The 27,987-nt window shown below is 56.0% G+C and overlaps 3 protein-coding genes across 7 annotated transcripts; all 3 read left to right on the top strand.

The window, feature by feature from the left end:
• Positions 1-5: 5 nt before the first annotated feature.
• On the top strand, positions 6-27,488 carry SUN2 (Sad1 and UNC84 domain containing 2). 4 transcript variants are annotated; one of them, XM_030478184.1, is made up of 19 exons: positions 6-16; positions 14,899-14,904; positions 17,668-17,829; positions 18,374-18,549; positions 18,706-18,840; positions 19,030-19,125; positions 19,308-19,401; positions 19,620-19,690; positions 19,904-20,028; positions 20,359-20,580; positions 20,662-20,739; positions 20,826-20,869; positions 21,334-21,499; positions 21,582-21,803; positions 22,880-22,964; positions 23,054-23,169; positions 23,323-23,490; positions 23,904-23,996; positions 24,111-27,488. In XM_030478184.1, exons 3-19 carry the CDS (start codon positions 17,702-17,704, stop codon positions 24,222-24,224), a joined length of 2,133 nt encoding a protein of 710 aa, XP_030334044.1. In that variant the 5' UTR covers positions 6-16; positions 14,899-14,904; positions 17,668-17,701; the 3' UTR covers positions 24,225-27,488. The 4 variants fall into 4 exon arrangements, with proteins under 4 accessions (XP_030334044.1, XP_030334043.1, XP_030334045.1 ...); XM_030478183.1 differs by lacking the exons at positions 6-16; positions 14,899-14,904 and adding an exon at positions 17,209-17,309; XM_030478185.1 differs by lacking the exons at positions 6-16; positions 14,899-14,904 and having other exon boundaries at positions 17,489-17,829; positions 18,377-18,549.
• On the top strand, positions 290-5,178 carry DNAL4 (dynein axonemal light chain 4). Of its 2 annotated transcripts, none has more exons than XM_030478189.1 (4): positions 290-383; positions 1,763-1,983; positions 2,820-2,903; positions 4,027-5,178. In XM_030478189.1, the coding sequence occupies exons 2-4, from the start codon at positions 1,912-1,914 to the stop codon at positions 4,189-4,191; spliced, it is 321 nt and encodes a 106-aa protein (XP_030334049.1). In that variant the 5' UTR covers positions 290-383; positions 1,763-1,911; the 3' UTR covers positions 4,192-5,178. The 2 variants fall into 2 exon arrangements, with proteins under 2 accessions (XP_030334049.1, XP_030334050.1); XM_030478190.1 differs by having other exon boundaries at positions 342-383; positions 1,760-1,983; positions 4,027-4,392.
• Positions 9,472-14,897, top strand: LOC115604784 (extracellular serine/threonine protein kinase FAM20C-like). The gene is made up of 10 exons (XM_030478188.1): positions 9,472-10,129; positions 11,574-11,749; positions 11,837-11,915; positions 12,420-12,512; positions 12,696-12,811; positions 13,116-13,296; positions 13,623-13,732; positions 14,213-14,294; positions 14,429-14,488; positions 14,576-14,897. Exons 1-10 carry the CDS (start codon positions 9,666-9,668, stop codon positions 14,808-14,810), a joined length of 1,596 nt encoding a protein of 531 aa, XP_030334048.1. The 5' UTR covers positions 9,472-9,665; the 3' UTR covers positions 14,811-14,897.
• Positions 27,489-27,987: the final 499 nt, after the last annotated feature.

Genomic DNA, 27,987 nt, shown 5'->3' with positions numbered 1-27,987 from the left:
GGCAGCTCGGCTGCGGGTGCTGCTCAGGGCCCATCCCTGCTGCCAGCCCAGCCAAAACGCACCCGAAACCCTGGACAAGGCGGGAGCGCCGGGAGCCTCCCGGACGCCCCTGTTCCAGCCCCGGGCCAGAGGAGGGCGCCAGGCTGGGGCCGCGAGAAACGCCGCTTAGCGACAGGCGCCCCGCGGCCACCCCCGCCACCGCCCAAAGCCCCGCGCCGTACCCGACAAGGCAGTCCACCAATCAGATGCGCCGGGCGGTGCGCTGGCACCCAATGGGCGGTGAGGTAGGTGGGACTTCCCGCGCCGGTTGCTACGACAAGCACGGCTCTTCCTTAGCAACCGGCACCGGGGTGGCGGCGCGGGCCGCGGCGGCGGCGGCGCAGGTGAGGCCGCGCCCGGAACCCGCTCGTCCCCTTCCCCCTGCTCCGCCCGGGGCCGCTTGACGAGCCCCTCTTTCCCTCCTCCCCGTGCGGCTGGTGGCGGCGGGCCGGCGTGAGGGGACCGCTTCGGGCGTGCGGCCCTCTCAGACCGTGTGCCGACCCTTCGGTGGTGCCGCGCTGCGGGCTCCTCCTTGCCGTGCCCCCTCGGTGACCGGTGGCTCCGATCTCGGCCCCGCCTCCGGCCGGGGCTGTGGCGCGCCTTTCTGGACGCACGGCCTGCCTCCCTGCACTGTCTTTTAAACGGCTTCTCCCCATGGAAGCCCACGGGGCAGCCCCCGGCCCTCCTCGGTCTGTGGCCTCGCGGCCGTCCTAGGGAGAAGCTGGATATTGAAGTGGCTCCCGGTCTCTGCCCTGCTAAGGGAGGCAGGTGCCGGCCGGGCGGCGGCTCTGTCCTGTGGGGATTGTAGGGGGGATGTCTGTAGGTCTCGTGGTCCCCCGTGTGAGAGCCGGCAGTCTGTGAGACTTGGTGCTTTAGCCAGCAGCTCTACACGCTTGGCATAAATGCTTGGTCTGTGTAGTGTTGCCTGACACCACGTTTGTTCTGTTTTCTTTTTAATATGGGATCACCCTTGTTTCTTCTGAGTAGGAAAGCGCTTTGTTCTGGGTGAGAGAACCAGAGGGAAGATAATAGAATCACAGAATGGTTTGGGTTGGAAAAGGCCTTATGATTGTCTAGTTCCAACCCCCTGCCATGGGCAGGATGGCAGTGAAGTGTTCTGAATCTGCCAGTCAGACAGTGCTGTGCCTCTGCATTGCCCAAGTAGAGGCAGGTTGGTTAATCGGACCCAGAGGCACGGGCAGGTTTTCCTATCTGGTCCTCCCAAGCTGACAAATGCTTGGGGATGTGAGGAGCAAGTGTGCAAACCAGACCAAGATGTTCCTGTTATTTCCGTCCAGACATGTACACCAATCCTGTTCCTAAAACACTCCTACCCTTCACTTGTCGTGCGCAGGCTGAAACCCTCACAGATAATAGTGTCCTGGGAAAATCTTTTTGGAATTAATCAGTCGGCTGATGTATTGTTCTCCCCTCCCTTGTCGGAAGCTGTACCCTGACTCGGCTCTTCCCTCAAGTTCAATTGGTGCTTCTGGGAAGTGCTGTGCTCTTGAAGCCTTGTTTATGGAAAATGATATGATTTTTAAATTTGTTTGCATTAGTGGTCTGTAAGATAACACTCTTAAGTGCGTGGGGGGTGAAGATGGTACTGAGCAACAGCAAGTAACCAAGATGGGTTTAAAAATATCCTTGTAATAGTTTATTGGCCTTCCATTTTAATTCAAAGCTTTCTTACTCTTTCCTGTGTTTGTTTTCGTTCCAGCAGCATCGCCTGGGCTGAGAAGTTTCCCCTCCTGCTGAAGCTGCTCTGCCTGTGCTCACAGAGCCGTGTTCCTCTCTGCTGTCTGTGCTGCAGCACCTTGCTGAGCTCCAGGCAGCCCTTCCACTCCCTCCCAGGGTCACTGTGGAAGGACCATGGCAGACACCGGGGAGGGGAAAAAGGAGGAGGCTGAATATAAAAGACTTCACACCTTTCCACTGATCAGGGTAAGAAGGGGGATGGATTATGCATTTACCAGTGTTACAGATATGAAATTCTATCTTCCTTCTGCCAACCTTCTGAACTAGAATTTCTCCCATTGAGTAGCTGCTGTGAGCACGTGCGTGCTGATGGTCCTGTGGTGGGATCCTGGTCATCACTGCTGCTTTCTCCCTATCCTTGACCTCTGTCAGGGAAATTCATTAGCCACTGTTCCCTCCCCTCAGACAGGGGAAGCCTGGGGCCAAGTGATCCATCTGATAGACTGAACATGCTGCCTTTGGAGCCGTCTTCCATGTTCTGGATGCAGCTTGCTTTTTTTTGCTAGAGGAGCTGGAGTAAAAGTTCTCACTAGCCAGCCAGATAGCAGAAGAGCAAGAAAAGGCTGTGTAACTTTGACCGCTTTGTTATGCTTATAGCAATAATTAAGGACTGTGGTTGGAGCAGAATTAGCATGCTTTCCCTTCACCTTATAACAGTAAAACTCACAAATGTATTTACCTCCTCCTTTAAGCTGTGCTTACTTAGTGCTGGTCTTAATGTTAGGTAGAGAAGAATTCTACATTGGCTGGGACAAAGGAACAAATGGATCACTTGTAATGCAATAGGGCATTTTCATATTTACTGTTCTCTGAAACAGTGGAAATGCTTGGTGTACAGACAAGCCTGTGTTGCTGATGATGCTCCCCACCTTGAAGCAGGCATTAAAAGTCACAGGGACTAGCTGCCTCTTCCCCTCACCCAGCAGTCTATACCCTGTGCAAAAGTGAGGGCTACTTGTTGTTGTCTTGTGTCTAGCTCTTATTTTTCTGCTTAGTTCCTCTTGTTGGTTTTCTCTTTCCAGCACACAGACATGCCGGAGGAGATGCGTGTAGAGGCCATGGAGCTGTGTGTCACGGCGTGTGAGAAATACGCCACCAACAACGAGGTACTAGCCACATCCCAAAATGGCTGCTGCGGCTCAGGGAACCTGCAGAAGCAGGGCTAAGGGTGCAGGGCAGAGGGGAGTCACATCCTGGCGTCCTATTACTCTCTTTCTGCACTGAGCAAGGGTAGAAGGCGGCAAAGATCTTGGCTAGATCTTAGATTCGGTTCCCTTCGTCAGCAAGATCTGCAATAGCACTTTGCTTTCCTGCAGGAAGCAGAGATCAGTAGCAATGCTGCCTGCCAAACCATACCCCTTTCCTTATTCTGCCTTTCCTGTAACATGCTTCCAGTCTGATCATAAAATGCCCTGTGTCCCAAGGGCTTGGTTCAGAACTGTGTGGAGACTCCTGTTTTAGGGAGTCTTTGAGCCTTTAGGTACAGTCTGTCAAGTCTTCTCTCTCGGCTTTTAGCCTCCTGAAGGAAATTACTGAGACCATATAAATAGGGAGTGATGCAGAATTTACAGCCTTTGGAAAGGTTGCCCTTAACTTTGATAACCAATGGTAAAGGAAGGTACACCTTGCTCCATGGGCATGGCACAGGCTGCTTGTTGCCAGAGCAGTTTTATGTTGGAGCAAAAAGGCAAAGCTATGAAGCCAGAGATTCCTTGTGTCCCATCATGCCTGAGACACCTCATGTCACTGCAAAATCTTCTCCTTTTTTTAGATCAAGCAGGTTGTGATCTGGAAGAAGCAACAGCCTTTTAAAAGTCAGCCTAGTTTCAGTGTTTTGGTAATTAGCTGGAGGAAGAACAAAATGGACTCCTGTAAAAATAGCCGCAGCTTAGTGACCTGAATCTCCTCTCATGCTCACTGCGCCCCACGTAACTCTGGCAGCATCTAAGCCAGAACTCTTGCTTCAGACTGTGTGAATGAGGGAAATGATTGCTAGATGCAGTTCTTTAATTTCTCCTAGCTGCTGTGTGAGAGGCTGCTGTAAACACAGAGACCTGCTTTACCCTCAGGCGTAGCTCTGGGGAGCTCCCAGTTCCTGCAGCGCAGCGGCTGTACCTGCTGCCCGTGGCTTGAGTAGTCTGTTGAAGGGAGAAGACAACTAGGGGGATGTTTGCATAAAATCTCACTGTTTGCTCTGTCTCACCCTGTGCTCTCCTTACCGTTCTCCAGAGTGCTGCCAAGATGATCAAAGAGACGATGGACAAGAAATTTGGGTCCTCCTGGCATGTGGTGATTGGGGAAGGTTTTGGCTTTGAGATCACTCACGAGGTGAAGAATCTGCTTTACATGTTCTTTGGTGGCAGCCTGGCTGTGTGTGTCTGGAAGTGCTCCTGACATCTGGCTGGGTCCCAGACTCGCTGCATACAAGAGATTTCTTCCTTTTCTTGACAGGTTTTCTACAATCTGGAGGTGGGGCTTTATTTTTAATAGTTAAATGTCAAGATTTTTTCCTTTCCATACTGACGTAACAGTTTCATGGGATACATATAGTTGCTGCGTGTGTGCGTGTGTATAAACTTGCGAAGCTGTCCTGTCCTTGCTCATGGGATTTCTCATCTGTCTGTGGCTCTTTCCGTGGTGTCTGAGCCGAAGCCGGAAGGAGGTGGGGAACAGGTAATCTCACGACACGCTGCAAAGCCGTACAGCAGCGCTAGGAGGGGGAAGTGAAAGAGGAAAGGTGCTATCTAGCCCTATGGGTTTTTTTCTCTCCCACTTGTTCCACGTCTTGTCCTCTCTTCTCTGCCTTCCCCACTACCGTGTGGTATGGCTTTGCCCAGCACCTGTCTCTCTGAATACCATCTTCCCTGCTTCTGAGATGCCTGTACAGAACTGGCAGTGCCACGGCTGCCCGTGGAGGTGTGAGCCACAGGGAAGCAGACCCGGCTTGCCCTTCCCTGCTTCTTTTGGGAGGGTACAACAGCTGAGCTGTCTGGGTGTAGGAGGTTGCTATGCAAACTGCCCCCTCCTTTCTCACCCACCGCTTACTGAGATAGCATGAAAACACAGGCGGCTGACGATGCCTGGGGAGTGGGTGAGAACTCTTCATAAGGCTCAAATGCCTCCCTGTCAGTTTTTGGGGGTGTTGCGAGTGCTGTGTACTTTCAGCATCTTGTTTGGAGGCTGAGAGAGGAAGGAGGCTCCATGTGAGATATCACATCAGAAGCCTCATGTCTTTTTGGGCTTGTGTTCTTTTAGCCTGTTTCATTTTTTAAAGCTGTCAGTGCTGGAGGATGGAGTGAACGTCAGTGTATGTTACGCACATGGCTTATTTATATAAATCTGGGGAACTGTGTTTTTACAATAAAAGTTTAGTAAAATGTCCTTTTCTGTGTCTGTTCTAAAATGAAGATCCCAAAGTGGAGGACAAGAAAGAAAATAGTTCAGAAAACATGGAAGTAAGCAAGCAATGGTGTAGCTCGGGCAGAGGACAGTGACAAGCCTCCATCCTGCATGTTTCCTGGGCGACCTCATCCTCCCTGTTGAGTGCCTTTCACCAGTGCAAGCAGTGGTGATGAGGCCAGGCCCACAGTGCTGCTGGCCAACGTCCACTCAGCTATCTAAGCAGTAGCAGCAAGGCAGCATGCTGGTATCCTCTGCCCAGCCAGTGTGCCTCTGCTCTGACCTTTGTGTTTGTGGCTTCCTTGATTTTCAGAGTTTTCCTCTCAGAATGTCACCAGCAGTACCACTCACACCTTGTGGTTTATAAGAGGCCACACTCAAGTCCATAGTTCAAGTCCGAAGGACCTTTCTGTATTAGTGCCTGCAGTGGATCAAACTGGTGGAGGCTCTTGCAATTCCTTTTGCTCCTATTCTGAACCTCAGTGTGATGCTAGAGATGTCCTTCCTCCATTCCATTATGTCAGGAGCTCTTCTATAAACCAGGAATTAGAGTAATTTGAAGACAACTAGAAATTATTTCAAATTTGGACCATCTGTGCTGGCTGGGCCCAGCATCCTCACACATAATTCCCTATGGATCAGGTGGAAGGGAATTGCAAGATTGGGGGGGTGCGTAACTGGTACCATGATACCAGCCCTGTGTGGTGGACCACAGTGGCAGGATGGCTGTGCAGTGTAGAAGAGTCCAAATCCTTTGGGCTGTCTCTTGGTGTGGTGACTGCCTCGCTCCAGCTGGCTGCCTTTACATGAAGATAGCACTGTTGCCTGGCACTTTGCAGCTGGCACTTGGAAAAGATTGTTTTCTCTTCCACAGCTTTCTACCTCCTCTAGGTTCTGAAGGAAAGGTAAAGCCAGCATCTTTGGAATGCCCTGCTTTGGAGCATGATGGTACCTTCAACCATGCCACAGTCGCTTTAAGCGTGCCTCTTTCACGCTAATGAATAATTAACTGCTGTGTGCAAATGCACAGACACGCTGGTCATGAGCATCTCTGCAGGGTCATGGTGACCTGCAGGTGACCACAGGGAGCTGCTTACCTCAGCACACAATCTTTTGGTCTTGCTGCCAGTTTGTTATCTCTTTAGCCACCAGCTGGCCAAAGCTAATGTCTCCATGACCTGCATCAGCAGTAAGCAAATGCTGACTGCTCCCCAGCCTTCTCCAAGCATGAGAGTGCAACCAGATGGAGGTGAGCTAGGCGTGAATTTACTGCGACTCCCGCCCTGTAACTCCCCCAAGGTAAGTGCAAGGTGGCTCACAGGAGAGCAGCAGGCTATTTTATTTCCAAGGGTAACAGCTTTCCCACAAGATGTTACTATGAAGAAGCCAACCCATCTTACCCAGTTTGTGTGCCCTGTACAAGAAAGCATGAACCTCAGCTGCCTAAAACACAGCTGTGTCAAGGCCCCTGCTTTGAGGCAAGTAGTCAATAAGATGTATTGATGTTCCTGCCCCCTGCAAGTTGAGCCATGCTGTGCTGGCCCCTGTATGTTAAAAGAATGACTTTTGCCTTCCTTTTGCTGTGGAACTGGCGCATTTTTGAGCATGTTTGTATCCTAGAATCATAGAATAGTTGGGTTGGAAGAGACCTTAAAGATCATCTAGTTCCAACGCCCCTGCCACAGGCAGGGACACCTTCCACCAGACCAGGTTGCTCAAAGCCAGTTCACGGATCAGAGATGGTCTCCTGAGTTTTCCTGCAAGAGACACCCCTGCCACTGATGCTCTGGAGCCTCTAGGGCCTACCTGCTTTTGACTATAAAACTGCAGCCTCTTGCTGAAGAATTTTACCTTACAAATGTTCAGCAGAAAGCTGGGAAGTTGGCAACAGGTGGCTTGCTATTGTGTTCTCCTCTCCCTCTCATTTCCTGCCCCCTGCATGTTGCTGCCATTACCCATCAAAGCATCAGGCTGAGTCAGATGTAGAAAACGAGATGAAAAACGCAGGGTGATCCATCGGTGCCAGCCGAAATGACCCTTTCTATCTGCCCATCCTGGAAAGCTGCGATAGCAGCTCAGGGGGCTGTGCTTCATGACTTCATCCTTCCCTGCTGAGGGGAGATGGGAAACATCATTATCAGCTGCTGGGGAGTCCTGACTCGGTGCCAGCAGTGGAAATGTCCTTGGATGTACAGCTCTTTCTCCACCCCAGGGGTGACTTGAACTTCCTGGGAAGCAGAGAAAGGTGCTGGGAAAATGGAGGAAGAGATGGTGGGGAGGGGGAGATGGGAAGAAAGGTGCAAATTCAACCGCTTCTCCGTTATGATGTCATGGCAACAAGGTACGTCCACACGATGTCAGGCGATGGGGGCAGGCTTTGAAGCTCTCTAGCTCTTCCCCGTTGCTGCAGGCTCTTGTCTGATTCGCTGAAAAATCCTGTGGTTAATTTTTAATGCCAGCATTGAAGCGCTAAGGGTGAGAAGTGCCCCCACCTAATCCCCCTGCTTCCACTTTCCAATGGGATGCTAAATCAAGGAGGGGGGAGGTAGGATTGCAAGCTTCCCTAGCCCAGGGATGGGACTCCTGGTCAGTAGGGTGGCTACAGCCCATTAGGGTCTCTGCCCCCTTCTGGCTCCAGGATTTGCAAGGGAGGTTTCAGTTTGGAGCTGGTTTTGGGCACTGGAAAGAGGGGGGGTTTCCCTCTTCCCTTGGTCTCCCAGGGCTGGCTCTGGAATAAAGAAATCTGTGGCCCTGCTCTGGGAGCGGAGCCCAGCTCCTTTGATGCAAGCGGTTAGCACATGGTTTTTGTTGGTGTTTTTTTTCTGCTAAGCAATGACCTAACGATCCCGTGTTCCAGCTACAGCCCCTCCTAGGTGCCTTCTTTCCAAACCCTACGTCCGGACTGGATCCAGCAAACCTTCCGGAGCAAGACGCCATGTTCCGTTCCCTGGGGGGAGAAGCCATCTGCTCCCCTTCACCCAGCTCCTTCTGCAGAGCTTCAAGCTCATCAGCCAGGCAGGAAAACTCTCCTCCTCCTGGATCACTCCGGCTTCCATCGGCCATCTTGTCAGCGCGAGGCTCGGGAAGGGAATGCAGGGCTGGCTGAATCTGGGACGGCTGATGGTGTCAGCCACAGACGGTTTCCAGGCAACTGTCACACTGTGGGACATGGCGAGCCAAGAACACCGGGAACACCGCGTTCCCTCTGCACCGCCTGGGAGAGGGATGAGCCTGGCACAGACGGAGCCGGCATGAGATGGTGCAGAGAGGGCAGCGTGAGCGAGAGGGTAGTGCAGGGATGGCAGTGGAAGAGCCCCTCCGGTGTACACCCTCCTGCCTACTGCTTGTCATACCCTCACTGGTTTGGAGCAAGGGTGTCCAAGCTGGCTGCTCACACAGTGAGGAAGGACCACCTGATGCATAAGATTTCACGTGCCCTCTGCATCCTTTGGGAAATCAAAAAGAGGAAAAATGTTGCTCTGGATTCCATACCCAAGCCCCCAGGCTTGTTGCGGGTGTTTCTGTACCTCTGTCCCTTCACAAATGCAAAGTTCGCTCCTTACAAGTCACCAACACCTTCTGCCCACGCAGCCCAGCTCTGCGTCCCTGGGTGTCACTGGAAAAGTGAATTCCTTATAAAAATGGGCTGCCTTTCCCTTCTACGAGCTGCCAGTCCTCCCCAGTCCTCAGAGGGTCCTGCTGCCCTTCTGTGCTGATGCCTGAGGGAGCAGGCAGTATCCCCACTCCTGCCTGCCCACCTCCCCTGCCTGCTTCAGAGGCCCTGCAAGCATCTCTGCCCATGAACTTTACCTGCCTGGCAGCCCTTCCTTATGCTGCCGAGCCCAGCTTTTCCCCTCCCAGCGATGCTTATACTCACATCCTCTTCATTTTACCTGAGTGGCTTTGAAACAGGACTGAGATCAAGTGAATTTAATCACTTAGATGTGTAAGGGTGATAAAGTTGCCCTGGCTGAGCAGCAGGAGCAAAACTCTCCTGGATTAGAAGTGTGCAGATATGATGGATGTGGGGAAAGGGGCTATGTAGTGCTGGGCAGGGTAGGTGTAAAGAAAGGTTCTGCAGCCCGGTGTGGGTGACAGCACAGAGGGACAGGATGGTGCGGGGTTTATCTGCAGACATCGCTGTCCCCGAGCCAGCTTGGTGGCTATTGATTTGGAACTTGCCCTGTTCACACTAACCTTGGTGGTGCCAGCTTGCCCCTTATCAGCGCTGACAAACCCCTCTCAACCTCCCACCCCATCCTGCTGCCATTCCAGCGGTGTCACCCTGCGAGGTGCTGCGGTGACAGATCATTCCTGAGACTCTTCCATTGCACTGGTTGCTCTTCTGCTGTGATGCTCTAACTCCAGAACACCTTGCTCCTATTTTTGCACGGAGGCTGTAGCCACAACAGTTCTCTTAGCCCCAGGTGGGTGCCCACCTCTTGCTTGAGCATCTCGGGTGAGGAAAGATGCGACGCCGGCTGCAAACGCTTTTCCAAAGGAAATTTAAAGTCAGTCTCCTCTTTCTCCTGTTCCTGGCCCTCCTGGTGCACCTGGTGATGGATTTGGCTCTCCCTGCAACCTGCAGGCACTGTGGCTGTGACACGAAAGCACTGAAAGCCTTGGGTGCCCGGTCAGGCAGCCCTATGCTGGCCGGCCCCAAAAAGCTGAGCCTGCGAATCCTTCAGGATTTTAGTGGCAGCAACAGCTCCTTGGAGAAGAGCTCCCAGGCACAGGGAAGGGCTGGAGAGCTGGGGGGACAGCGCCAGCACGGAGCAGGGAATGCAGGCCTGACTGAGAGATCGAAGCTGGCGACACTCTTCAAGCATCCTCTTTACAACATCCCAATCCCAGAGGTGACAGAGAAAGACAAGCTGTTTGTTGTCAACCCCATGGAGAAGTTCAGCCTGCGCAGCAGCGGGAGTGACGAATGGTGAGGAGCGAGCTCAGCCCTGGCTTGCTTTGGGGGGATAGGTGGGTTTGAGGGGACAAGTGGCAGGGACCAAACGCATCATTTCTCTGCTTAGATCAGCATGCTAACCCCAGAGGGGCCCCGACTGCTGAGCTCACTCTTCTCATGCATCAAGTCTTGTCTCAGCCCTGAGTTTATGGGTTGCTGCCCAGAAGCCTGTAGCACACAGCAAAGCCAAAGGAGACTCTTGAATTATTCATAGTCTTATGTAAGGTATCTTTCAGGTGATCTCCTCATCTCCTTTCCTTCCCCAGTGCAGACTAGCCTTTGGTCTCTCTCTTTGCATATGAGGAAGTCCCCAGTCCAGATTTCTAACCAGTTTTATCCCCCTCTCCCAACACGTTGGAGATGCAAAGCCTGCAATGTAGGTTACCTCCAACTGTGAGACTGTTCCTGTCCTGTATGCTACAGGGCATCGCCTGACCCCTTTAGGCTCGGCCGTATGGTGACTCACCGCTGCCGACTGCCTATTTTTATCACTGGACTACTAACCTCTAATTAGGAGGGAAGATATTAAAAGCTTTAGTGTTGATAACACATAGCAGCTTCCTTATGGAAAGCACACTTTCCAATCGTAGTGGCTGCTAAAACTGGGAGAGAGTAAAAGCTGTTTTAAGAACTGGTTTCCAGAAATCAGCATTTGCGTTGTCTCTGAGAGCCACCTCTCCTGTGGATAACCATGTGAGATGGGTCTGGTTTGGTGGAATTTGGGCACAGTCTGCTTTTTCCTAGAGAGAGAGACACGGATTTGGGTTATAGATGCCCTTGGTCAGACTGTCCCATTGCAGTGCTGGTGCAGAGCAGGGGGCAGATACCCCCAGGAGTCCCCCTCGAATGCCAGGAAACTGGCATTTGCAGGAGGCACAGAGGCAGGGATAGTGCTAACGCAAACTCATCCCCCCAGGGAAACCAGGGCTGTGTGATAAACCCATCCAAGGGGAACCAGACATTGAGGGTGGGAGTCCAGGTTGGTGCTAGGGATGGCTGGGAAGCCCCTGCTCCTTCACCTGTGTTTTATGGATGCATGTGTGTCCCCAGCGAGCACATGGGGGTGTAGCCAGTTGTATGCCCAAGAGCTAATCACTTGGGGAAAAATGACGAGACGAGCTGCCCGGGAGGGAAATAAAGGCACGGATGAAAGGAGCAGGATTAGCCCAGGGAACTTCTGCAAGGGATGTGAGGGAAGACACATCCAGCCATCCCAGCAGGTCTTCATGGCCACCAGCCATGAGTGGGATCTGCCCAGGAGCCCCAACAAGGGCACACGGCGTGAGGGGTTTCACCAACATCCAGGGCTTATGCTGGGCCTTGCCGGCTCTCAGGAAGGGCCTGGGGTGCGGGACCCACCCCATCCCAACTAAACTCTGTTGTTGTCGTTGGGGTGGCGGTGGCTGTTGGGCTGCAGGGTCAGCAGCAGTAAAGCCGAGACGCTCCTCCCGGCAGGGAAGACGGCCTACGACACCTACCCTACCTGGCTCAAATTCCATGTCGGCATCAACCGCTATGAACTGTATCCCCGCCAGGACCCTCTGATGCCCACCCTCCTCCGGGACTTGGCCACACAGAGGATCGTCAGCTCGGGTACCACCTCCCTGCCTGCACCCCTGCCCGCACCCCTGCCCCACTGCCTGCTGCCCGCCTCCCTCATCCCTGTGTGCCCCCTCGCAGTCCAGAAGTCTGGTGGGACCCAGCTCAAGCTCATCATGACGTTCCCAAATTATGGGCAGGCCCTCTTCAAGCCCATGAAGTGAGTAGAGCCGGGGACAACATCATATCCTCCCTGCGCGGTCCCTTTAGGTGGCGAGGAGCAGCTGGCGGAGAGAATGGAGGGAGAAAGGGAGAAATGCTTCGTGCTCTGCCTCGCTTCATCCCCCCCACCTCAAAATTGAGGCGAGCGGGATGGTCCCCTTCCCCTCGCCTTCCCTGATGCTGCTTGCGGCAGGCTGGGCGCAGCTTGTGATGGGGTAGTGACCTCCAGTGGTGGAAAGAAGAAGATGGTCCATGAGGACCACCCCGGACCCTCCAGTCCTTGAGGGCTTCCCAGCCCTCGGCTTGGGAGCAGGGAGTGCGTGGGGGCCTGGCCGGGGGGCTTGAGGCCGCACCACCCCGCAGGGAGCGACTGGAGGAGACTGGGTCTGGCCGTGTCTCCACTGGCACCAGGGACACAGGGCGAGGGCTGGTTTGGAGCCAAGGTCGTGCTCGGGGTGACCTTGCCCATGGCTATCACCTCCACCCTCCCTTCTCCTCACAGGCAAACCCGGGACCAGGAGACCCCCATCGACTTCTTCTACTTCTCGGACTTTGAGCGGCACAATGCAGAGATTGCAGCCTTCCACCTGGACAGGTGAGTGCAAGCTTTGCCTTCAACTCTGCTCTCCCATGACAGCAAAATGGCAAAGAAATTGCTCCTTCATCCCACCTCTTCCTTCCTGCTGTGAGGGATACCTGCATCTCATGATGGGTTTAATAACTTGCTGTGAAACCAGCTGGGGGTCGGCAAGGAATGGTCCCAAGTTCTGTGTTTCAGGATCCTGGATTTCCGGCGAATCCCCCCAGTTTCTGGCCGTTTGGTCAATATAACAAAGGAAATTCGTGACATCACCACGGACAAGAAACTGGCCAAGACTTTTTTCATCTCCCCAGGTGAGCTTTCATGCTGTGCCTCGTCTCCTGCTCCTCATGGAGCTCACCTGGAGCCGGCTGCTCCTGCCCAGGCTCCTGTGCACTGGGGCAAACAGTCCCTTTGAGGACTGCTCCAGTTCCCACTGGGTCCCCTGCCATGGGGCTCTGCTCCTAAAGGCCTTCCCTGCCATTCCTTTGCTGGTGGCACATGGCCACGATACATGGAGCATCCTCACCTGGCTGTCAGCTGGACCACCGTGCATGGGGGTAGCAGGCCCATTGTCTTCCTGCTCTTTGTCAACCTTTGCTTTGTCCCCTTGGCCAGTGGGCAACGTCTGCTTCTACGGAGAGTGCTCCTACTACTGCTCCACCGAGCACGCCCTCTGCGGCAAGCCGGACCGGCTGGAGGGCTCCATGGCCGCCCTGCTGCCCGACAAGACCTTGGCCAAGCGCCGCTCCTGGCGCAGCCCCTGGCGCCGCTCCTACCACAAGAGCAAGAAGGCTGAGTGAGCTGGGTCACAGGGTGGGGAAGAGGGCACAGGGGCATGGAATCATAGAACCACAGAATGATTTGGGTTGGAAGGGATGTTAAAGATCATCTAGTTCCAACCCCCTGCCATGGGCAGCGACACCTTCCACTAGACCAGGTTGCTCCAAGCCCCATCCAACCCCATCATTCCAGGGATGGGGCAGCCTCAGCGTCTCTGGGCAACCTGTGCCAGTGTCTCACCTCCCTCATAGCGAAGAATGGAGCAGCAGAACCGTGGGACAGGAGGGGGCTGCCCCATGACTGCTGTCACAGCCCCGTCCCCCACCCGGCCTCTGCCCACAGGTGGGAGCTGAACCCCAACTACTGCGCTCAGGTGCGAGAGACACCACCCTATGACAGGGGACATCGCCTCCTCGACCTCATCGACATGACAGTCCTCGATTTCCTTATGGGTGAGCCCTGCCATGCCAGCGCTGGGAACCGAGAGGCACAAACAGCTCTGTGTCCCCTGCTATTGTGCCCTGTGACGTTTGCTGGCCAAACCGTTGCTGAGGCTGCACAGAGCTGTGCTCTTGCCCAAAATGAGAGCAAAGGGCTCGCACTGCCTCTCGTGTTCCCAGGGATGGTCCTTCCTCCCTGTGCTGTCCCGCCACCATCATCTGACTTGGAGAGCTTCCCATCTCCTCGTCCCTGGCTGCGCAGATGTGCCTTTGCCATTACTTCTGCTCCATTTGCTGCTGTTATCCCTCCATGGGGCTGCTGGGATGAGAAGGGGCTGGGGCTTTGCTTGGGTCCCTCCACGGCCATGACCACCAAATGGGCACCTTAGGGGTGTCCCCAGCCCTTTTCCCCAGCCTCTGGGTTTTGGTCTCACACCAGGAGGGTGCTCCATGTCCCCACCACCCTACGGCACATTTGCTGCCCCATTGCAGGCAACATGGATCGACACCACTACGAGACCTTCGAGAAGTTTGGGAACGACACTTTCCTGCTCCACCTGGACAACGGCCGTGGGTAAAGCTGGGGAGGGGGAAGCAATTCTGGCAAAGGGGTGGAGGGAAATGGGTTGTGCCAAAATGCTCCCCACACTGGGCTCTGAGCTGTGGGGCCATGCTCCCCTGATGCCCATTGATGGGATTTCCCCCCAGCTTTGGCACTCACTCACGTGATGAACTGTCCATCCTGGCCCCACTCCGGCAATGCTGCAGGTAAGGGGCTCCCACCGCCTGCCTCAGTGCTGCTGTTGGGAAGAGACTCCCTGGATTGAGACCCTTCTCCCTCCTCATCTTCATCAGCATCAAGAAGTCAACCTACCTGCGGCTGCAGCTGCTGGCCACCCCACCCTACCGCCTGAGCGACCTGCTGCGGGAGGCACTGGCCACCGACCCCCTGGCCCCCGTCCTGGCTGAGCCCCACTTGTGGGCGCTGGACCGGCGCCTGGGGAAGGTGCTGGCGGCAGTGGGACACTGCCTGGCTGGGGCAGCCCACCCAGACAAGGTGCTGGTGGACGATGTGGGGTCACGGGTGTGATGGGGGGTTGGTACCCTGCTGGGTTGGGGTGTTTTGGTGAGGGTGATACGGAGAGCGGCGTGCATAGCATTGGCTTTCGGCGGCGCAGGAGCCGGTGGTGTGATGCCCCAGGAAAGTGGCTGTAAGGATAGCTGGGACAGGGAGGGTATTTAAATAAAAAGGTTGGCCTAGTGGAGAAGATGAGCTGAGATCTCCCCCACCAGGGCTGCTTTCCCAGCCCTGGCCTGTCCTTGCTTGCCTGGACATGTCTCTTCAGCCCTCTAAAGCCTTTTACGAAAAGGTTGGGATTTTTCTTGTCTTTCTTTCCCCAGCAAAAGCTGCCAAACTCAAGCAGTTGGCAAGCTGCTTCTACTCCCCACCCCCTCCAGTATAGCAAAGCCCTGGTGACCCCCCAAAAGTGATCTGAGTCTCTCTACTGCTGGTGTGGGGAAACTGAGGCACGAGCTTTCAGCCACTCACTGCTTATCCCTGTCCCGCTCATCCAAAAAACTCCACATCTCCAGCATCACCACCTTTTCTGCAGCACTGGGGGTGCAGCAAGGGGGGGGGATAAGCCCCACTTCGCCCCCCCCCAGCATTCTCTCAATCCTCCAGGAACTGACACCAGCTCCCTCCCCACCCGAAAAAGTGGCTCTCGGGACAGGACGGGCTGACCCGGGGCCATGCACCCTATTTAGTGCGTGGTGGCTCAGCACCCAGCTTATCCCCTGAGCCTACCGGGGGGGTTAATCCGCAGCAGGGTTACGTCAGCTGGGACAGGTGCCATCGCTGTCAGCCACCACCAGTGTCCCCAGGTAAAGGTGCCATCAGGGAGATGTCCTCTGGCCTGGCTGGTCACCTGTGGAGTGATGGAAAACCCAGGAAAGCATGGAAAAGAGTGGCTGGTGCAGCGGGAAGCAGAGCTGCCCTGGAAAAGCCAAACGGAGATTTAGTCTGGAACAAAAAATGGGCTTTAAAGGGAGAAAAAAAAGAAAGAAAAGGGAGACAAAGAGGATCTGTCTGTGTTACACAACGGGGCCGGGGACTGTGAATTGGGGTTTGTTGCAGTCTGCTCCCCCTCTATGCTGCCAGCAGGTCCCCAGCCTGTGCACCAAACCCTGGCATGCGGAGGAAAAGGTTTTGAGGTTTCAGGGCTGTTTTGCAACAGGACTGGCTTCATATTTTTAACCCTTTGTATAAACGCCCTTTTGCCGCCTTACCCAAAGCCAATGGGGCCGTTCCCACCCCGTGGCCCCACAACTGTGTCCAGCCACAGGCAGCCGGTTCCCCCCCCCCCAACCGAGCTCCCACAGAGAAATCTGTTTGGAGGCGCTGTCGGATTTAGAACACGGGGCGTAGGAGGCGGCTGTTGTCTCAGCCCAGCGAGTTGGCACGAGGTCCCGGCTGTGCCGCCCCGCACTCAAGGTCCCATGGGAGCAGCCGGCTTTGGCTCATGCCCTGCTGCCGAGCCGGCCCGGCCGCCCATGCGGGGAGAGGGGTGGTAACAGAGTGTCTGAGGCCACGGCGCTGGGGAGCAGCAGAACCTGCGCACCCGGTCGAGGTGGCGTGGGCACACAAGTGTTGAGTGGGGCTGCCTGCGCCTTAGGGAGGGGTTTGGCTGTGCTGTTGGGGTGGCGTGTGGGGATGCCTGGTGTTTCTTTGCAGATGGCAAACCATCCACCCCAGCAAAACCCAGACAGGGGCCCAAACAGGGCTGGGGAGCAACTAGGAGCCCCCATTTTGGGTCACCATCACCCATGGTTTGTGCCCAAGGGCCACCCCTTGCCTGGCAGCATGGGCTGCTTGTGGCCCTTGGTAGGCGTGGGATGGGGTGGGGAAGTCCCCCAGGCCTGAGGCATTTGGTGACCTGTGGGCAGCCAGGGGGTGGGGACAGGCCCTCCCCATCACCCCCCAAATGATAATCACGGAATCACAGACTGGTTTGGGTTGGAAGGGGCCTTAAAGCTCATCCAGTTCCAACCCCCTGCCATGGGCAGGGACACCTTCCACTAGAGCAGGTTGCTCCAAGCCCCTGTGTCCAACCTGGCCTTGAACACTGCCAGGGATGGGGCAGCCACAGCTTCTCTGGGCATCCTGTGCCAGTGTCTCATCACCCTCACAGTGAAGAATTTCTTCCTTATATCTAATCTAAATCTACCCTCTGCCACCTTAAAGCCATTCCCCATTACAATAACAAAGCTATACTAATATAGCAATAACAATAATAATAGCGATAACGATAATAACGGCGATAACAATAACAATAAAGAACGGTCTATCGAGGAGCCCCTACAAGCGGGCGGGGGGGGATGGGGGGGGGGAAGCGGCGGCAGCGGGCGCGCGCGCGCCGTGCAGCGGGGCGGGGCGGCGGCGGAGGGGGGGGGGAACGGGGGAGGGCGGAGAACCGGGGCGGGGGGGGTGGGGGCCGGGGCCGCCTTCGCCTGCAAAACAAAAGGGAGCGGAGCGGCGGCAGCGGGGAAGGACGGCGGCGAGTCGGGCTGCGGTCTGCGGGAGTCCCTGGTGGGTTTGCGGGGGGGAGCTGGGGCTGAGATGGGCCGGGGGTGGCGCAGAGGGGCCGGGGGTGCCCGCTTGGGTGGCCCGTGGGAGGGGAGAAGAAGGGAAGGGAGTATGTATGTTTATATATATATATATATATATATATATATATATAAAAAACCTTATAAAGGGAGGCGGCCGCGGTGGCAGTGGGGCGGGCGGCTCCATCCCGGCCCCGGCGGTGGCGGCCCGGGGCAGCAGGTGCCCCTTGGCGGGCTCGCAGCACCCCCAGCACCGCCCCGGGCACCCTCCGCGAGCGGGGTCCTTCCTCCCGGTGCGTCCCCTCCTGCTGATGCTTCCTTGTCTCCCCCCCCCGCCCCAGGTGAACCGTGACCCCCCCGTCCCGTGCCGCCGCCATGTCCCGCCGCAGCCAGCGCCTCAGCACCACCCGCTATTACCCCGGGGACGACGATGCCACGACCAGCAGCAGCAGCAGCTCTCTGCTGGGGGGCCAGCAGCTCCCCTTCAAGGAGGGCACCGGCAGGTTAGTGGGGGGCGAGGGGGAGCGGGGGGTCCCATCTCCCAGACGTGGGCAAGGGCGCTCCATCCCACAGCGCGGACCGGGCACCTTCCCTGGCAGCTTGCAGAAGGGAGCATGACGGTGAGCTTGCTGCATTCCGGCATGGCCGCTGGCTGCCTTGGCGCTGGCTGTGCCCTCAACCCAGCACCTCTGGGTGCTCCCAACTGCGGCACCTCTGCGTTCCCCGCTGCCCCCCTGCCATGGGTGGCTGGGGGGTTGGTGCCGCCTCCAGCCCGATGGCGGGAGGGAGGTGTGCTGCCAGCACCGGGCCGGAAAACCGCAGCAGTGCGAGCGGAAGTGGTGCGGGCAGCTGCCCGCGGATGAGTGGCAGTGCCTTTCGCAAAGCAGCGGCTGCACCCTCCAAAACCTGCCCCCATCCGGTACAGGGCAGAGGGAAGTGATGCTGGCCAAGGGGGTGGGTGAATTCCCCGTTTCTGCCCCGTGGGTGCACTGTGATGTTCCCCCTCCCATATCCATGCGTGGCTGAAGAGCCTCTTCTCGCCCACAGCAGGACGGTCAGGAGGAAATCGAGCAGCACGAAGCGCATCTCTCCTGCCCCCAGCACCCAAACCTCCTACTACAGCGAGTCCTTGGTGAGCGAGTCCTACCTGGGAGGCAACCGGGGCTTCGCTGCCCTGGGCAGCTCCATGCTGGATGATACCCTGGACAGCAGTGCATATTGGGGTGAGTTCTCCCTTCTGTTTCTCCCTCCACCCCCAGCAGCTGGGGATGTCGTTTGGGCACCAGGGGTGTGTTGGGGCAGCCCCCCAGGCCACCTGCCCCCTTTGGGGATGGGGATGGTGGGTGGTTTCTCAGGAGGACCCTGTGTTTTGGGGGAAGGTGGGGAGTTCTCTACCAGGAGGAGAAGAGGCACTGGGGACACAGAGTCCAGCAAGATCAACGGGCTGCTGGAGAGCAAGACGTATGACACCTACACCTCTTCGTCTGGATATTCCTCAGAAGATGACTATGCCGGTAGGGATGCTCCGGCCTCTCTGTGGTGGCAGGGATGCTGGGGGAAATTTCCCCAAGGGGACCTACCTGTGCCCAGGGTGCTGCCAGCCCTACCTGCATGCCACCCCCTATGCAAAGCCTTCACCCTGGGTGACAGACAGGGATGCAGCCTCTGTTTGGTGACTTACTGCTTCGCTTCTTCCTTTCCAGGTCACTTCTACTCAGGCCAGAGTAGCTCCGGGTCAGGGCTGAGGTCCGCAGCCTCCCGGGTGGGCTCCTTCCTCTGGCAAGTGTTCACTGCACCAGGTGAGTGGAGGGGTGTTTCCAGCAGCACCTTTCTTCCCTGCCAGTGTCTCCACTCCCCACATGCTGTGTGTGCTGTTCTCTCATCGGGTGGAGAAGTTTTACCTCACTGTGGGAGCATCCTTGGGGACGGAGGGGACATCTTTGCCAGGATGCTTCCTGAGGCTCGGTTTCTCTCCCTGCAGTTCGGTTCCTGGGGTGGCTGTTCTCGGGACTGGCAGCTGCCTGGCACCACCTCACTGGCACGGCTCCACACCTGAACAGTGTCCCCTTCTCCAGGTGGGCATGGTGGTAGGACACCAGGATGGGGGAGGCATAGGGAAAACCCTCGGGACCCCAGAGAAGGGGTGCCCCATAGACCCCAGCACATGGGGTGGGTGTCTTGTGCCAGAGCCTGGATGGGCTTTGCTTTCCCTCTGGCCCCCATCCGGAGGAGAATTGTGGTGGGAGAAGGTGGCTGCAGTCCTACAGGCAATTCTTTCTTCTTCGTGCTCCAGGCGCTACCCGTGGCTGAAGAGGTCCCTGCTTCTGCTGCTGCTCCTCCTGCTCCTCACTGCTGCTGCCTATGGTGAGTTGGCCTGGATCAATCTGGTGCCCTGAGATTAGAGCATCCCATGGGGGATGGGACGGTCCCGAGCTCAGTGCTCCTGGTACCCTGGTGCATCTCCAGGAGGCCTGTGCTGGGGTGTCCTGGTAGCCCTATCCAATGCTGATGGCTGAACTTCTGCACATCCACCCTGTCCCCTGCCATTTTAACCATCTCATCCCCCTGCATGCCCAGGAGCTTGGTACTTCTATCCCTATGGGCTGTCGACACACAACCTCCCTGCCTTCCCGTGGTGGGGAGCAGGAAAGCTTTCCTCCCCTGACATGCCCGGGACAGGGGACCTGACCACGCTGGACCAGGTAAGCCTTGGGAAAGGCATGGCGGTGATCCAGGTGGGGTGGGTGCCTGCCCAGAGCTGGGACAGTGTGGCCCATGGCTGAAGGAGCCTTGCCATGCTGGTGGAAATGGCTCCCCCAGCTTGTGGCCATCTCGCTCCCAGGGTGTCCCAGAAATGGAGTAGGGGGAACATCTGCTCTCTCCTGGGAAGCAGCAGATGAATGAGATGCCACTGACTCTGGGGACTGGGTGGCCTTGGTGCCCTGTCACAGGGGTCCCTGTGGAGCAGACAGCCCCCTGAGGGGCTGCTCCTCCCCGGGGGGCTGCATCACACCCTGCCGTTGCTGCTGCAGGGGCACCACCGGCTCCTGGCTCGCTTCCAGGCCCTGGAGAAGCGCTTTGAGGTGCTGGAGGCCGAGATGTCGCGGTGGGAGCTGCGGCGGGGAGCGGCAGCGGTGGCGGCGGGGGGAGAGCCACCACCAGGGGATGTCCTGGCTCTGCTGGAGGGGCTGTTGAGCCGCCGGGATGCGGGGCTGAAGGAGCATCTCCGCACCGACATGAACAGCCACCTCCAGGTGAGGTTTGGGGGGCATGTGGGAAGGTGGGGGCATGTTGGGCTGGGCTCTGATGTTCTTCCCCTGTTCCTCACTCTGCAGGGTGAGCTGGATGCTCTCCGAGCTGAGGTGCGGAGGGATCTAGACGGACGCCTAGGGAAGATGGCACAAACCTCTCAGGTAAGGGGGTGAGCATGTGGTGGTACCCAGGCAGGATATCCCTGCTACTGGCATCAGGTGTCTCACCCTTCCTCTTCTCTTGGCAGGAGATGGAGACACGCTTGCTGCAGCTGAACTCGGAATGGCAGAGGTAATGCTGGCTGTCCAAGCAGAGCTGCTGCTCTGTTAGGGGCAGGCAGGTAGCAGGGTGCAATACCCACAGCGAGGCATAGGAGGGTTTTCTAAGTCTGCTTTGCTTGGGGCAAAGGAGAAGATGAGAGGCACAATTTTGTGTGGAATGAGGGGTGGATATGTGGGTATGTTGGCAAGAAAGTGCCCTGGCTGCCAGCAGGGCTCAAAGGGTCATTGCAGCAAATAACCTTCACCACTATAGTTTTGCACCAGTGTGGGGAATGTGGCCCTTCAGCTGAGGGGTGAGCTGGGGATGCTTTCGCATGGGATGCAGTAGAGGAGGTCATTGCTACAGGAATTAAAACCATTTGGGGCTGGAGATGGGTACAGGACATGGGGGGGATGAACCTGCTCCCCCTGTTTGCAGAGGGGAGCTGGGACTGCCGCTGGTGTGAGGGTTTTGATGCCTTTCTCTCGGCACAGCTCGGTGCAGGAGAGCCTGCGAGGGAAGTTCCAGCAGGAGGTGGGCAAGCTGGAGCAGGAGGTGGCAGCGCTGAGGAGGGAGCTGGCGGGCCTCAAATCGGACCAGGAGGTGATGGGGAAGCACATGGAGGGGATGCTGGAGCAGCTGAAGGCAGTGCGTGCTGACGTGAGTCCCTGGTCCCACTAAGTTCAGCAGAGGGAGGCATGAGGGTCCCTGCCCTGGGGCTGAGCTCTGTGCCCTGTTTCAGGTGGAAGCTCAGTTCCCAGCGTGGGTCAGTCAGTTCCTGTCACAGTCCCGGCGGGATGGCACTGCTGGGCTTGTCCTCCAGCAGGAAGACTTGCAAGTGGAGCTCCAGGCGCTGGAGCGTAAAATCCTGGACAAAGTCTTGGAGGACAGGAGGCTGTCAGCGCGGGATGCTGGTATTGGAGTGGCCCTGCGGCAAGGGGGGACCACGGGGGTGACAGAGGAGGTGAGTGTTGGCTGAGCTTCAGGGACATGATGGTGACTGCAGGTGTGGGATCAGGGGCTGTGCCCCATTGTGTGTGTGCAGGGGGGGTGGCACATGTGCCTAGCAGGTGGCAGAGCCATGGGGACAGCCCTTGTAGCTGGAACGTTAACCTGGGGCTCACATCCCACCTGGTAAGAACATCCCTGAAACTCCTCCATCTCTGAAATTCCTGCATCCCTTCTCTGCTGCTCGCTTCCACTGTGAGGTGTGCTTGTTCCATGCCCTGCAAGGGGTCACAGTGGCAATATCTGCACTCCTGTGGTGCTCTTCCTGTCTTAAAATCCAAGCTGCTGCTTGCATATCCTTCACCCAAAAGGCAGGGCAGCTGCCATCAAGGTTTGAGCATCTTGTTTACCCCTGTCTTCAGCAGCACTGCTGAGTCACTTGGGGCAAAGCATTTCAGCAGAATGACACCAAAGGAAAAAATGAGCCTCCTTGCTTTGGAAATTGTTGTTGGCAATTCCCTGTGGAGGTAGTGGAGGGGAGGGATCAAAGCTGGGAGTAGCAGTCCCTGCACTCTGCACAAGCTTTATGCACGCCACAAAGTTTAGACCCACAGTGGTGCTGCAAGGTTCCAGCTCCTAGGGCTGGGTTTTGGCTCCAGAAGGATGCTCTGGACAGCTCCTCCTTTTCTGGATAAGGGGGAGCTCCCATGGATCCTGCAGGATGGCACAGGAAAAGTCAGCTGATGGTGCTGGGGAGGACTGAGTGGGCTGTCAGGTTGTGTCTGGTACCCACTGAGGAACACTCCCCCTGCCCTAGGCCCAGCCCTTCTCTTGGGACGGGGATGGGCAAGCCCGGCGTGCCTGGGCACTGCCCCTTCGCTGCACAGCTGCTCTCGTCTGGGCTATTTTTAGCAACCTCTAATGAAGCTTCCCAGCCAAACGCGTGTCCTCTCATTTCTGCCACGGTGATTCATCCCCTGGCTGTTTGCAGGAAGGTCCTTGTGCCCTCTCTGTCCCCACAGAGTGGAGGCGGTTGGGGGGCAGGATGCCCACCCTGGCCCTTTCCCCCTTTCACTCTCTGCTCTCACACAGCAAGTGCATCTCATCGTGGACCAGGCCCTGAAGCGCTACAGCGAGGACCGCGTGGGGATGGTTGACTATGCCTTGGAGTCAGCAGGTAGGTGGTGTGGGATGAGCTGGACATCTTGGGTAGGGGACCACAGAGTGGCATGCCCCTTACCCGCTGCTGTCCCCTCATTATGCCAGGGGCCAGTGTGATCAACACCCGCTGCTCAGAGACCTACGAGACACGGACAGCACTGCTGAGCTTGTTTGGCATCCCCCTGTGGTACCACTCACAGTCCCCCCGTGTTATCTTGCAGGTGGGCACCCTCGGGGTGAGACCTCACTGAGGAGAAGGGCCAGCTGGGCTGGTTCTCTTGGTGGGTTTTATTTGGCTCTTGCTCTAAGCAAGTGGCCAGGCTGATATCACTGATGGTGATAACATTGCTGGTGTCTTGCTCTTGTGCTTGTAGCCAGATGTCAACCCTGGAAACTGCTGGGCGTTCCGTGGGTCCCAGGGCTTTGCTGTCATCCGTCTCTCCAGCATCATCCGCCCCACGGCCGTGACACTGGAGCACATCCCAAAAGCTCTCTCGCCCAACGGGACCATCCCCAGCGCCCCCAAGGACTTTGCTGTCTATGTGAGTGACCTGAGGGAGGAGCAAGGGGACATGGTGAGAGGGTGCTATGGTGGAGGGCGCAAGGAGGGAAGTGAGCCCCATACCTGGCTGTAGGGTGCTCTGTGGGGGTTGGTCTTACACTGAAGAGAGGGAAGAAGCAGTACTGAAGGGGAGAGGGAAAGCGCTAGGCTTCAGGAGGGGGTTTGGGAAGCACTGGAAGAGGGAATTGAGCAGGTGTAACTCTTGGTCTCTACGCCTATCCTCATCCTTCCCCATTGGCCCCTGTCCCCATTTGTCTGTTCTGGCCTGGCAGAGCAGGAGTGGAGGCCAAGTGTGCTTGTGTCTCCATCTCCCTCTTCCGCCCTGGGTGCACCTCTGGTCTCCCTCTCTGATCACCACCGGTTCTCCCTTTCTGCTTCCCTGGCCCTCCATAGGGTTTAAAGGAGGAGGGAGAGGAGGAGGGCCTTCTACTCGGGCAGTTCACCTACAACCACAATGGCAACCCCATCCAAACATTTTACTTTGAGGTAAGTGCTTTGCTCTCAGAGCACCTGACCCCAAGAAGACAATGGGACCCCTGGGCTCTCTGAGCCCCAGAGAGCTCTCAAAGGCTCAGGTTTTTCCTTTCCCCTCTCTCCAAGGATGACACCATTGGCACATACCAGCTGGTGGAGCTCCGGGTGCTGAGCAATTGGGGTCACCTTGAATACACCTGCATTTACCGCTTCCGTGTGCACGGGGAGCCGGCGCACTGACCCCGGCGCAGGATGAGGATGCTGCCGGCCTGACAGCAAGAGGGGGTTTGTCTGGTTCACCGCTTCGCACGTAGAAACCCTGGGATGTGCCAGCAGCTGCTCCCCACAGCGGGGGAGAAGAGCTGGGATTTAAGGGGTGAGGCTTTCGCTCTTCCAAGGACTGGGGTGGCAAGGCAAAAGAGCATCCCACGTGCGTCCTGGCGCAGCCTGGCTTGTTTTCAGTGTGTATCGGACATTTTAACTTTTTAAGCTCCTTTTTTATCGGGTCTGTGCAGCCCTTCGTCCCCACTGCCCGCTCCTTTCCAATGGTGTACCTAGCGTTGCCAGGGCTTGGGAAAGGGGTATGTAATTTTGCCATGTGCTTCACGCAGGCTTGGGCACATTACGGTGTATGGGACCGTGGTGACCGGCTTGGTGCCGCTGGAGTAGGTAGGAGCCAGCAGTCACGGCCACTGAGTCTCTCCCCTCCACACAGGGTCATTTCTTTTGCCTTCGCATTGGTTCTGGTAGAGATCTCCAGACCTCTGATGCTGGGCTGGCAGAGGGGAAATAAGACAGTATTAATGAAGTATTAACATAAACTAACGGTTTGGGGTGGCAGGAGGGGAGGAATTTGGCACTTGATTGTGGCAGAGCCTGCCCTGGTGCTGCTGGCTGTCTGCTCAAGCCCTCCTGCTGCCAGCGGCTGGGTATTGGCAATGCTGTTGGCTTCCCTGGCGGGCTGCTCCCCAGTGTTAAGCTTGATGATGCTATTGAAAACTCCTGTTACCTGCTTCCCCTTTTGGGTTTATTCTGGTTTTTTGGAGGGAGGGAGGGAGGGGGGTGTTTTCCAGTTGGGGTGTTTGGGATTTTATTTTTTTTGTAGTAACAAAGTTGAAAAAAGACTTTTTCCATGTGATTTCTACTTAACCAGAGAATGTTACGTGGCGCCGCTTGGGCAAGTGGCTTAGAAGCGAAGAGGGCTAGAGCTTTGTTTAGTAGGAGAATAGCGCACACACAGTAGGATAAGCTAGAATAAGATGAGCAAAGCTGTTTAAAATACAGGCCTTGAGTTGTTGGTGGCTTGGTAGCTGAACCTGGGAGACAAGGTCCTCCGTGGACTGCTGCCTGGCAGGGTGCCGGAGATCCTGCCCTCCTTGCTCCGGAGACATCCTCCGAGACTGCAACGTGTGGCTATGGCCTCTTGTCCATGGCTGCATCTGTATATAGGTGACTGTCTGCAGCGAGCTGGAGCTCTGCACCACGCTCTCCATGGGTGGGAGATGGGGCAATCCCCAGGGCTTGCAAGTGCCAGCATGCTCCTGCACCTTGGGGAGGAATGGGGCCTCCCCTCACCTGCAGTGCTCAGGGCTGCCTCTGTCGTTTCCCGGTCCCCAGTGGCAGATGGCTGGCACAGGGTGACCTCATTTCTCTTGGAAGGGCTCCCTTTCCCTCCTGCCTCCTCCTCACCAGCATGGCTCAGTTCCCTGGCCGTGCTGGAGTAGGATAGGGAGTTCTGCCTGCAGTGGGCATGTAAATCCTGCCTCTACCTGTGGTGTGATGGGGGGAGCTCTGGCAGGGAACTGCAGGAAGGATGCATGGGGACCTTCCCTGAGCTGAGGAGTGCCAGGGCCATCTGGCCACTCCATTTCCTGGCTGCCTGCATCACCCTTAGTTTGGCTTATGTTCTTGGATGGCATTTAGAGCCTCCCCATTTGTCTTGTGTTTTGTTGAAATAAAAGCTAAAGGGCTCATGTTTAGTGTTTCGGCCCTATCTGATGCTGGCATCATCCTTCCCCGGGCACCACCAGCAGTAGGGGTTCACCATGAGTTGATTCCTGTATGGTCTCTTCTCTGCTTGAAGCACTGTAGGGTGAGGGATAGAGAGGAGGGGAATGGGCTGAAGAAGTGTCTCCTTTCAGCATGCTTTGGTGTGAGTTGGGCAGAGGGGTTGAGTCCTGACCCGCTCCATGCCAGCTGGAGGGGATGAGGATGGTGGTAGCACATCCCTTCTGGAGGAGTTTCCTTGCTCCAAGCAGCCTCAACTCCAGCAGATTAAAATGACCCCATGGAGCTCCCTGCCGTGCTGGGAGGCCCTGCTGCTGGGAGAGAGCAGATCTGCAGCCAGATCCAGTGAGGATAAATTCTCTCCTATATTGAGCATAGTCTTAATTCTTGGCAGCCACAGCCAAAGTTATTTTAAACTTGTCTACAGCTGCCCGCTTGCCTTGGAGTCATGTCCGTGAGTGCCCTGCTCACAGGGAGTTGTGCTTTTATAAATGCCCAGACCTGTCCTTGGCTGGGCAGAGCAGCTCCTGTATTTGAGTAATAGAGGGCAGAGATGAAGCTCTTCCCCTTCCCCGGGGGTTCTATGGCTGCTGGAGGAAATGCCATAACCACAAGGCTGGAAAACCCCTTCTCTTCCCTTCTAGTTCCCTGCCCTCTGCGTTGGGCTGTCAGGACAGACAGGGTCTTTTTGATTTTGTGGCAAATCAGGCATGCTGATGAGAGGTGGGAAAGGGGGAACCTCTTTCGCCAGGAATGGAGCTGGAGTGGGGTCTCTGCTTCTTCCAAGGGGCTGTTAACCACTGGCTATGGGGTAGGGAGCATTTGGCTTTACAGGGCAAGCTTGCCCTGTCCTTTGGAGGCTAAAGTCTGTGCTGTTCTGAGGTAAAAACCCCTGGAGCCATCAGTGAGAGGTCACCTTGGGGTTCATGCCTTTCTCTAAAGGGTAGTACTGGTTTTGGAGGTCTCCTCATGCCAACTGCATGAGGAGGCCCAGGAAGGCATGGTGAGGCTACACACGGTTTGTCATCACCCAAACTCTGCTCATGGGTGCCAGGCTGCAGCCAGAGCACCCAGGCAGCTGCCTCTCCAGCAGCAGCTTGCTGCAACACCTTCCTGAGCTGCAAAGGAATAGAAGGCACATAAAACCGCTGCTTCAGCATGTGCATCTGTGCCCAGAGGTATTTCATCCTTGTGCTGCTGCAGAAGATGGGCCTCTTGAGGCAGGAGAAATGGGAAACAGCTGTCAGAGCAGATCTCCCTTATTTTACTCCAGTTTCCTCTTCTCTTCTCCCTCCTCAATTTGCCCTACACACGTGTTATGAATTAGCCCTGCAGAAACAGATGGTTACAGGCAGGAAATGAGTTTGTATTTGATGCTGTAGCCTGTTGCAAATGCTGCACTGTTTTGTTCATTTTATTTTTTAATCAACAGATTGTAATTTATACCTATGCAAGAAAAGGAAAAAGACCAAGACGAATAAATTATGTTAAAACTGCTGAGTGTTTTGGGTATGATGTAGGTGAATTGGCTGGTGGGAATGATGCACAAGCTATTCCTGGAGCTTTTCTATGTATTCTTATGGCAAATCTTTATTTTTCAGCCTGACATACTAACACTAGGGGCAGCAAGATTTACCTTGTCATTAAACAGGCTCTGAGATGCAAAAACTGCTTGGAGTAATGATGAAAACAAGACTTAACATCCCAAGGAATTTTAGTAACTTCCAGTAACTAGTCTGTGATGGTCCATGGCTGCATGTTCAGTCCATCCTGCAGTGACCACCAAGCCCTGCCTGGACATCCATCCATTTTGTGCCTTATCATGAATAGGAGCAGAGCCTGGCTGGGTGTTGAGGAGCAGCAAATGAGACTGGGGCAGCAGGGAGGGCAACGACAGAGCCTGACACACCTCACAAGTAAGGGTAGCTGCAGGTTGCTCTTTTTTCCTTAAACATGGGCTATAAATTATTCTGCAGGCCAGCTAAAGAGCAAGTAG

The sequence above is a fragment of the Strigops habroptila genome, chromosome 3, assembly GCF_004027225.2.
Source record: "Strigops habroptila isolate Jane chromosome 3, bStrHab1.2.pri, whole genome shotgun sequence".
Lineage (NCBI taxonomy): Eukaryota > Metazoa > Chordata > Aves > Psittaciformes > Psittacidae > Strigops > Strigops habroptila.
Note: the sequence above shows the minus strand (reverse complement) of the source record. Positions and strands in the feature narration are given on the sequence as shown.

Bases quoted from the DNA above. Each gene is read 5' to 3' on its own strand.
- SUN2 (XM_030478184.1), top strand. From the start codon at position 17,702: ATGTCCCGCCGCAGCCAGCGCCTCAGCACCACCCGCTATTACCCCGGG. The intron at 19,402-19,619 runs GTGGGCATGGTG...TTCGTGCTCCAG, and splicing joins AACAGTGTCCCCTTCTCCAG to GCGCTACCCGTGGCTGAAGA. The intron at 20,581-20,661 runs GTGAGGTTTGGG...CTCACTCTGCAG, and splicing joins ACATGAACAGCCACCTCCAG to GGTGAGCTGGATGCTCTCCG.
- DNAL4 (XM_030478189.1), top strand. From the start codon at position 1,912: ATGGCAGACACCGGGGAGGGGAAAAAGGAGGAGGCTGAATATAAAAGA. The intron at 1,984-2,819 runs GTAAGAAGGGGG...TTCTCTTTCCAG, and splicing joins ACACCTTTCCACTGATCAGG to CACACAGACATGCCGGAGGA. The intron at 2,904-4,026 runs GTACTAGCCACA...ACCGTTCTCCAG, and splicing joins AATACGCCACCAACAACGAG to AGTGCTGCCAAGATGATCAA.
- LOC115604784 (XM_030478188.1), top strand. From the start codon at position 9,666: ATGCGACGCCGGCTGCAAACGCTTTTCCAAAGGAAATTTAAAGTCAGT. The intron at 12,812-13,115 runs GTGAGCTTTCAT...CCCCTTGGCCAG, and splicing joins GACTTTTTTCATCTCCCCAG to TGGGCAACGTCTGCTTCTAC. The intron at 13,297-13,622 runs GTGAGCTGGGTC...CTCTGCCCACAG, and splicing joins CACAAGAGCAAGAAGGCTGA to GTGGGAGCTGAACCCCAACT.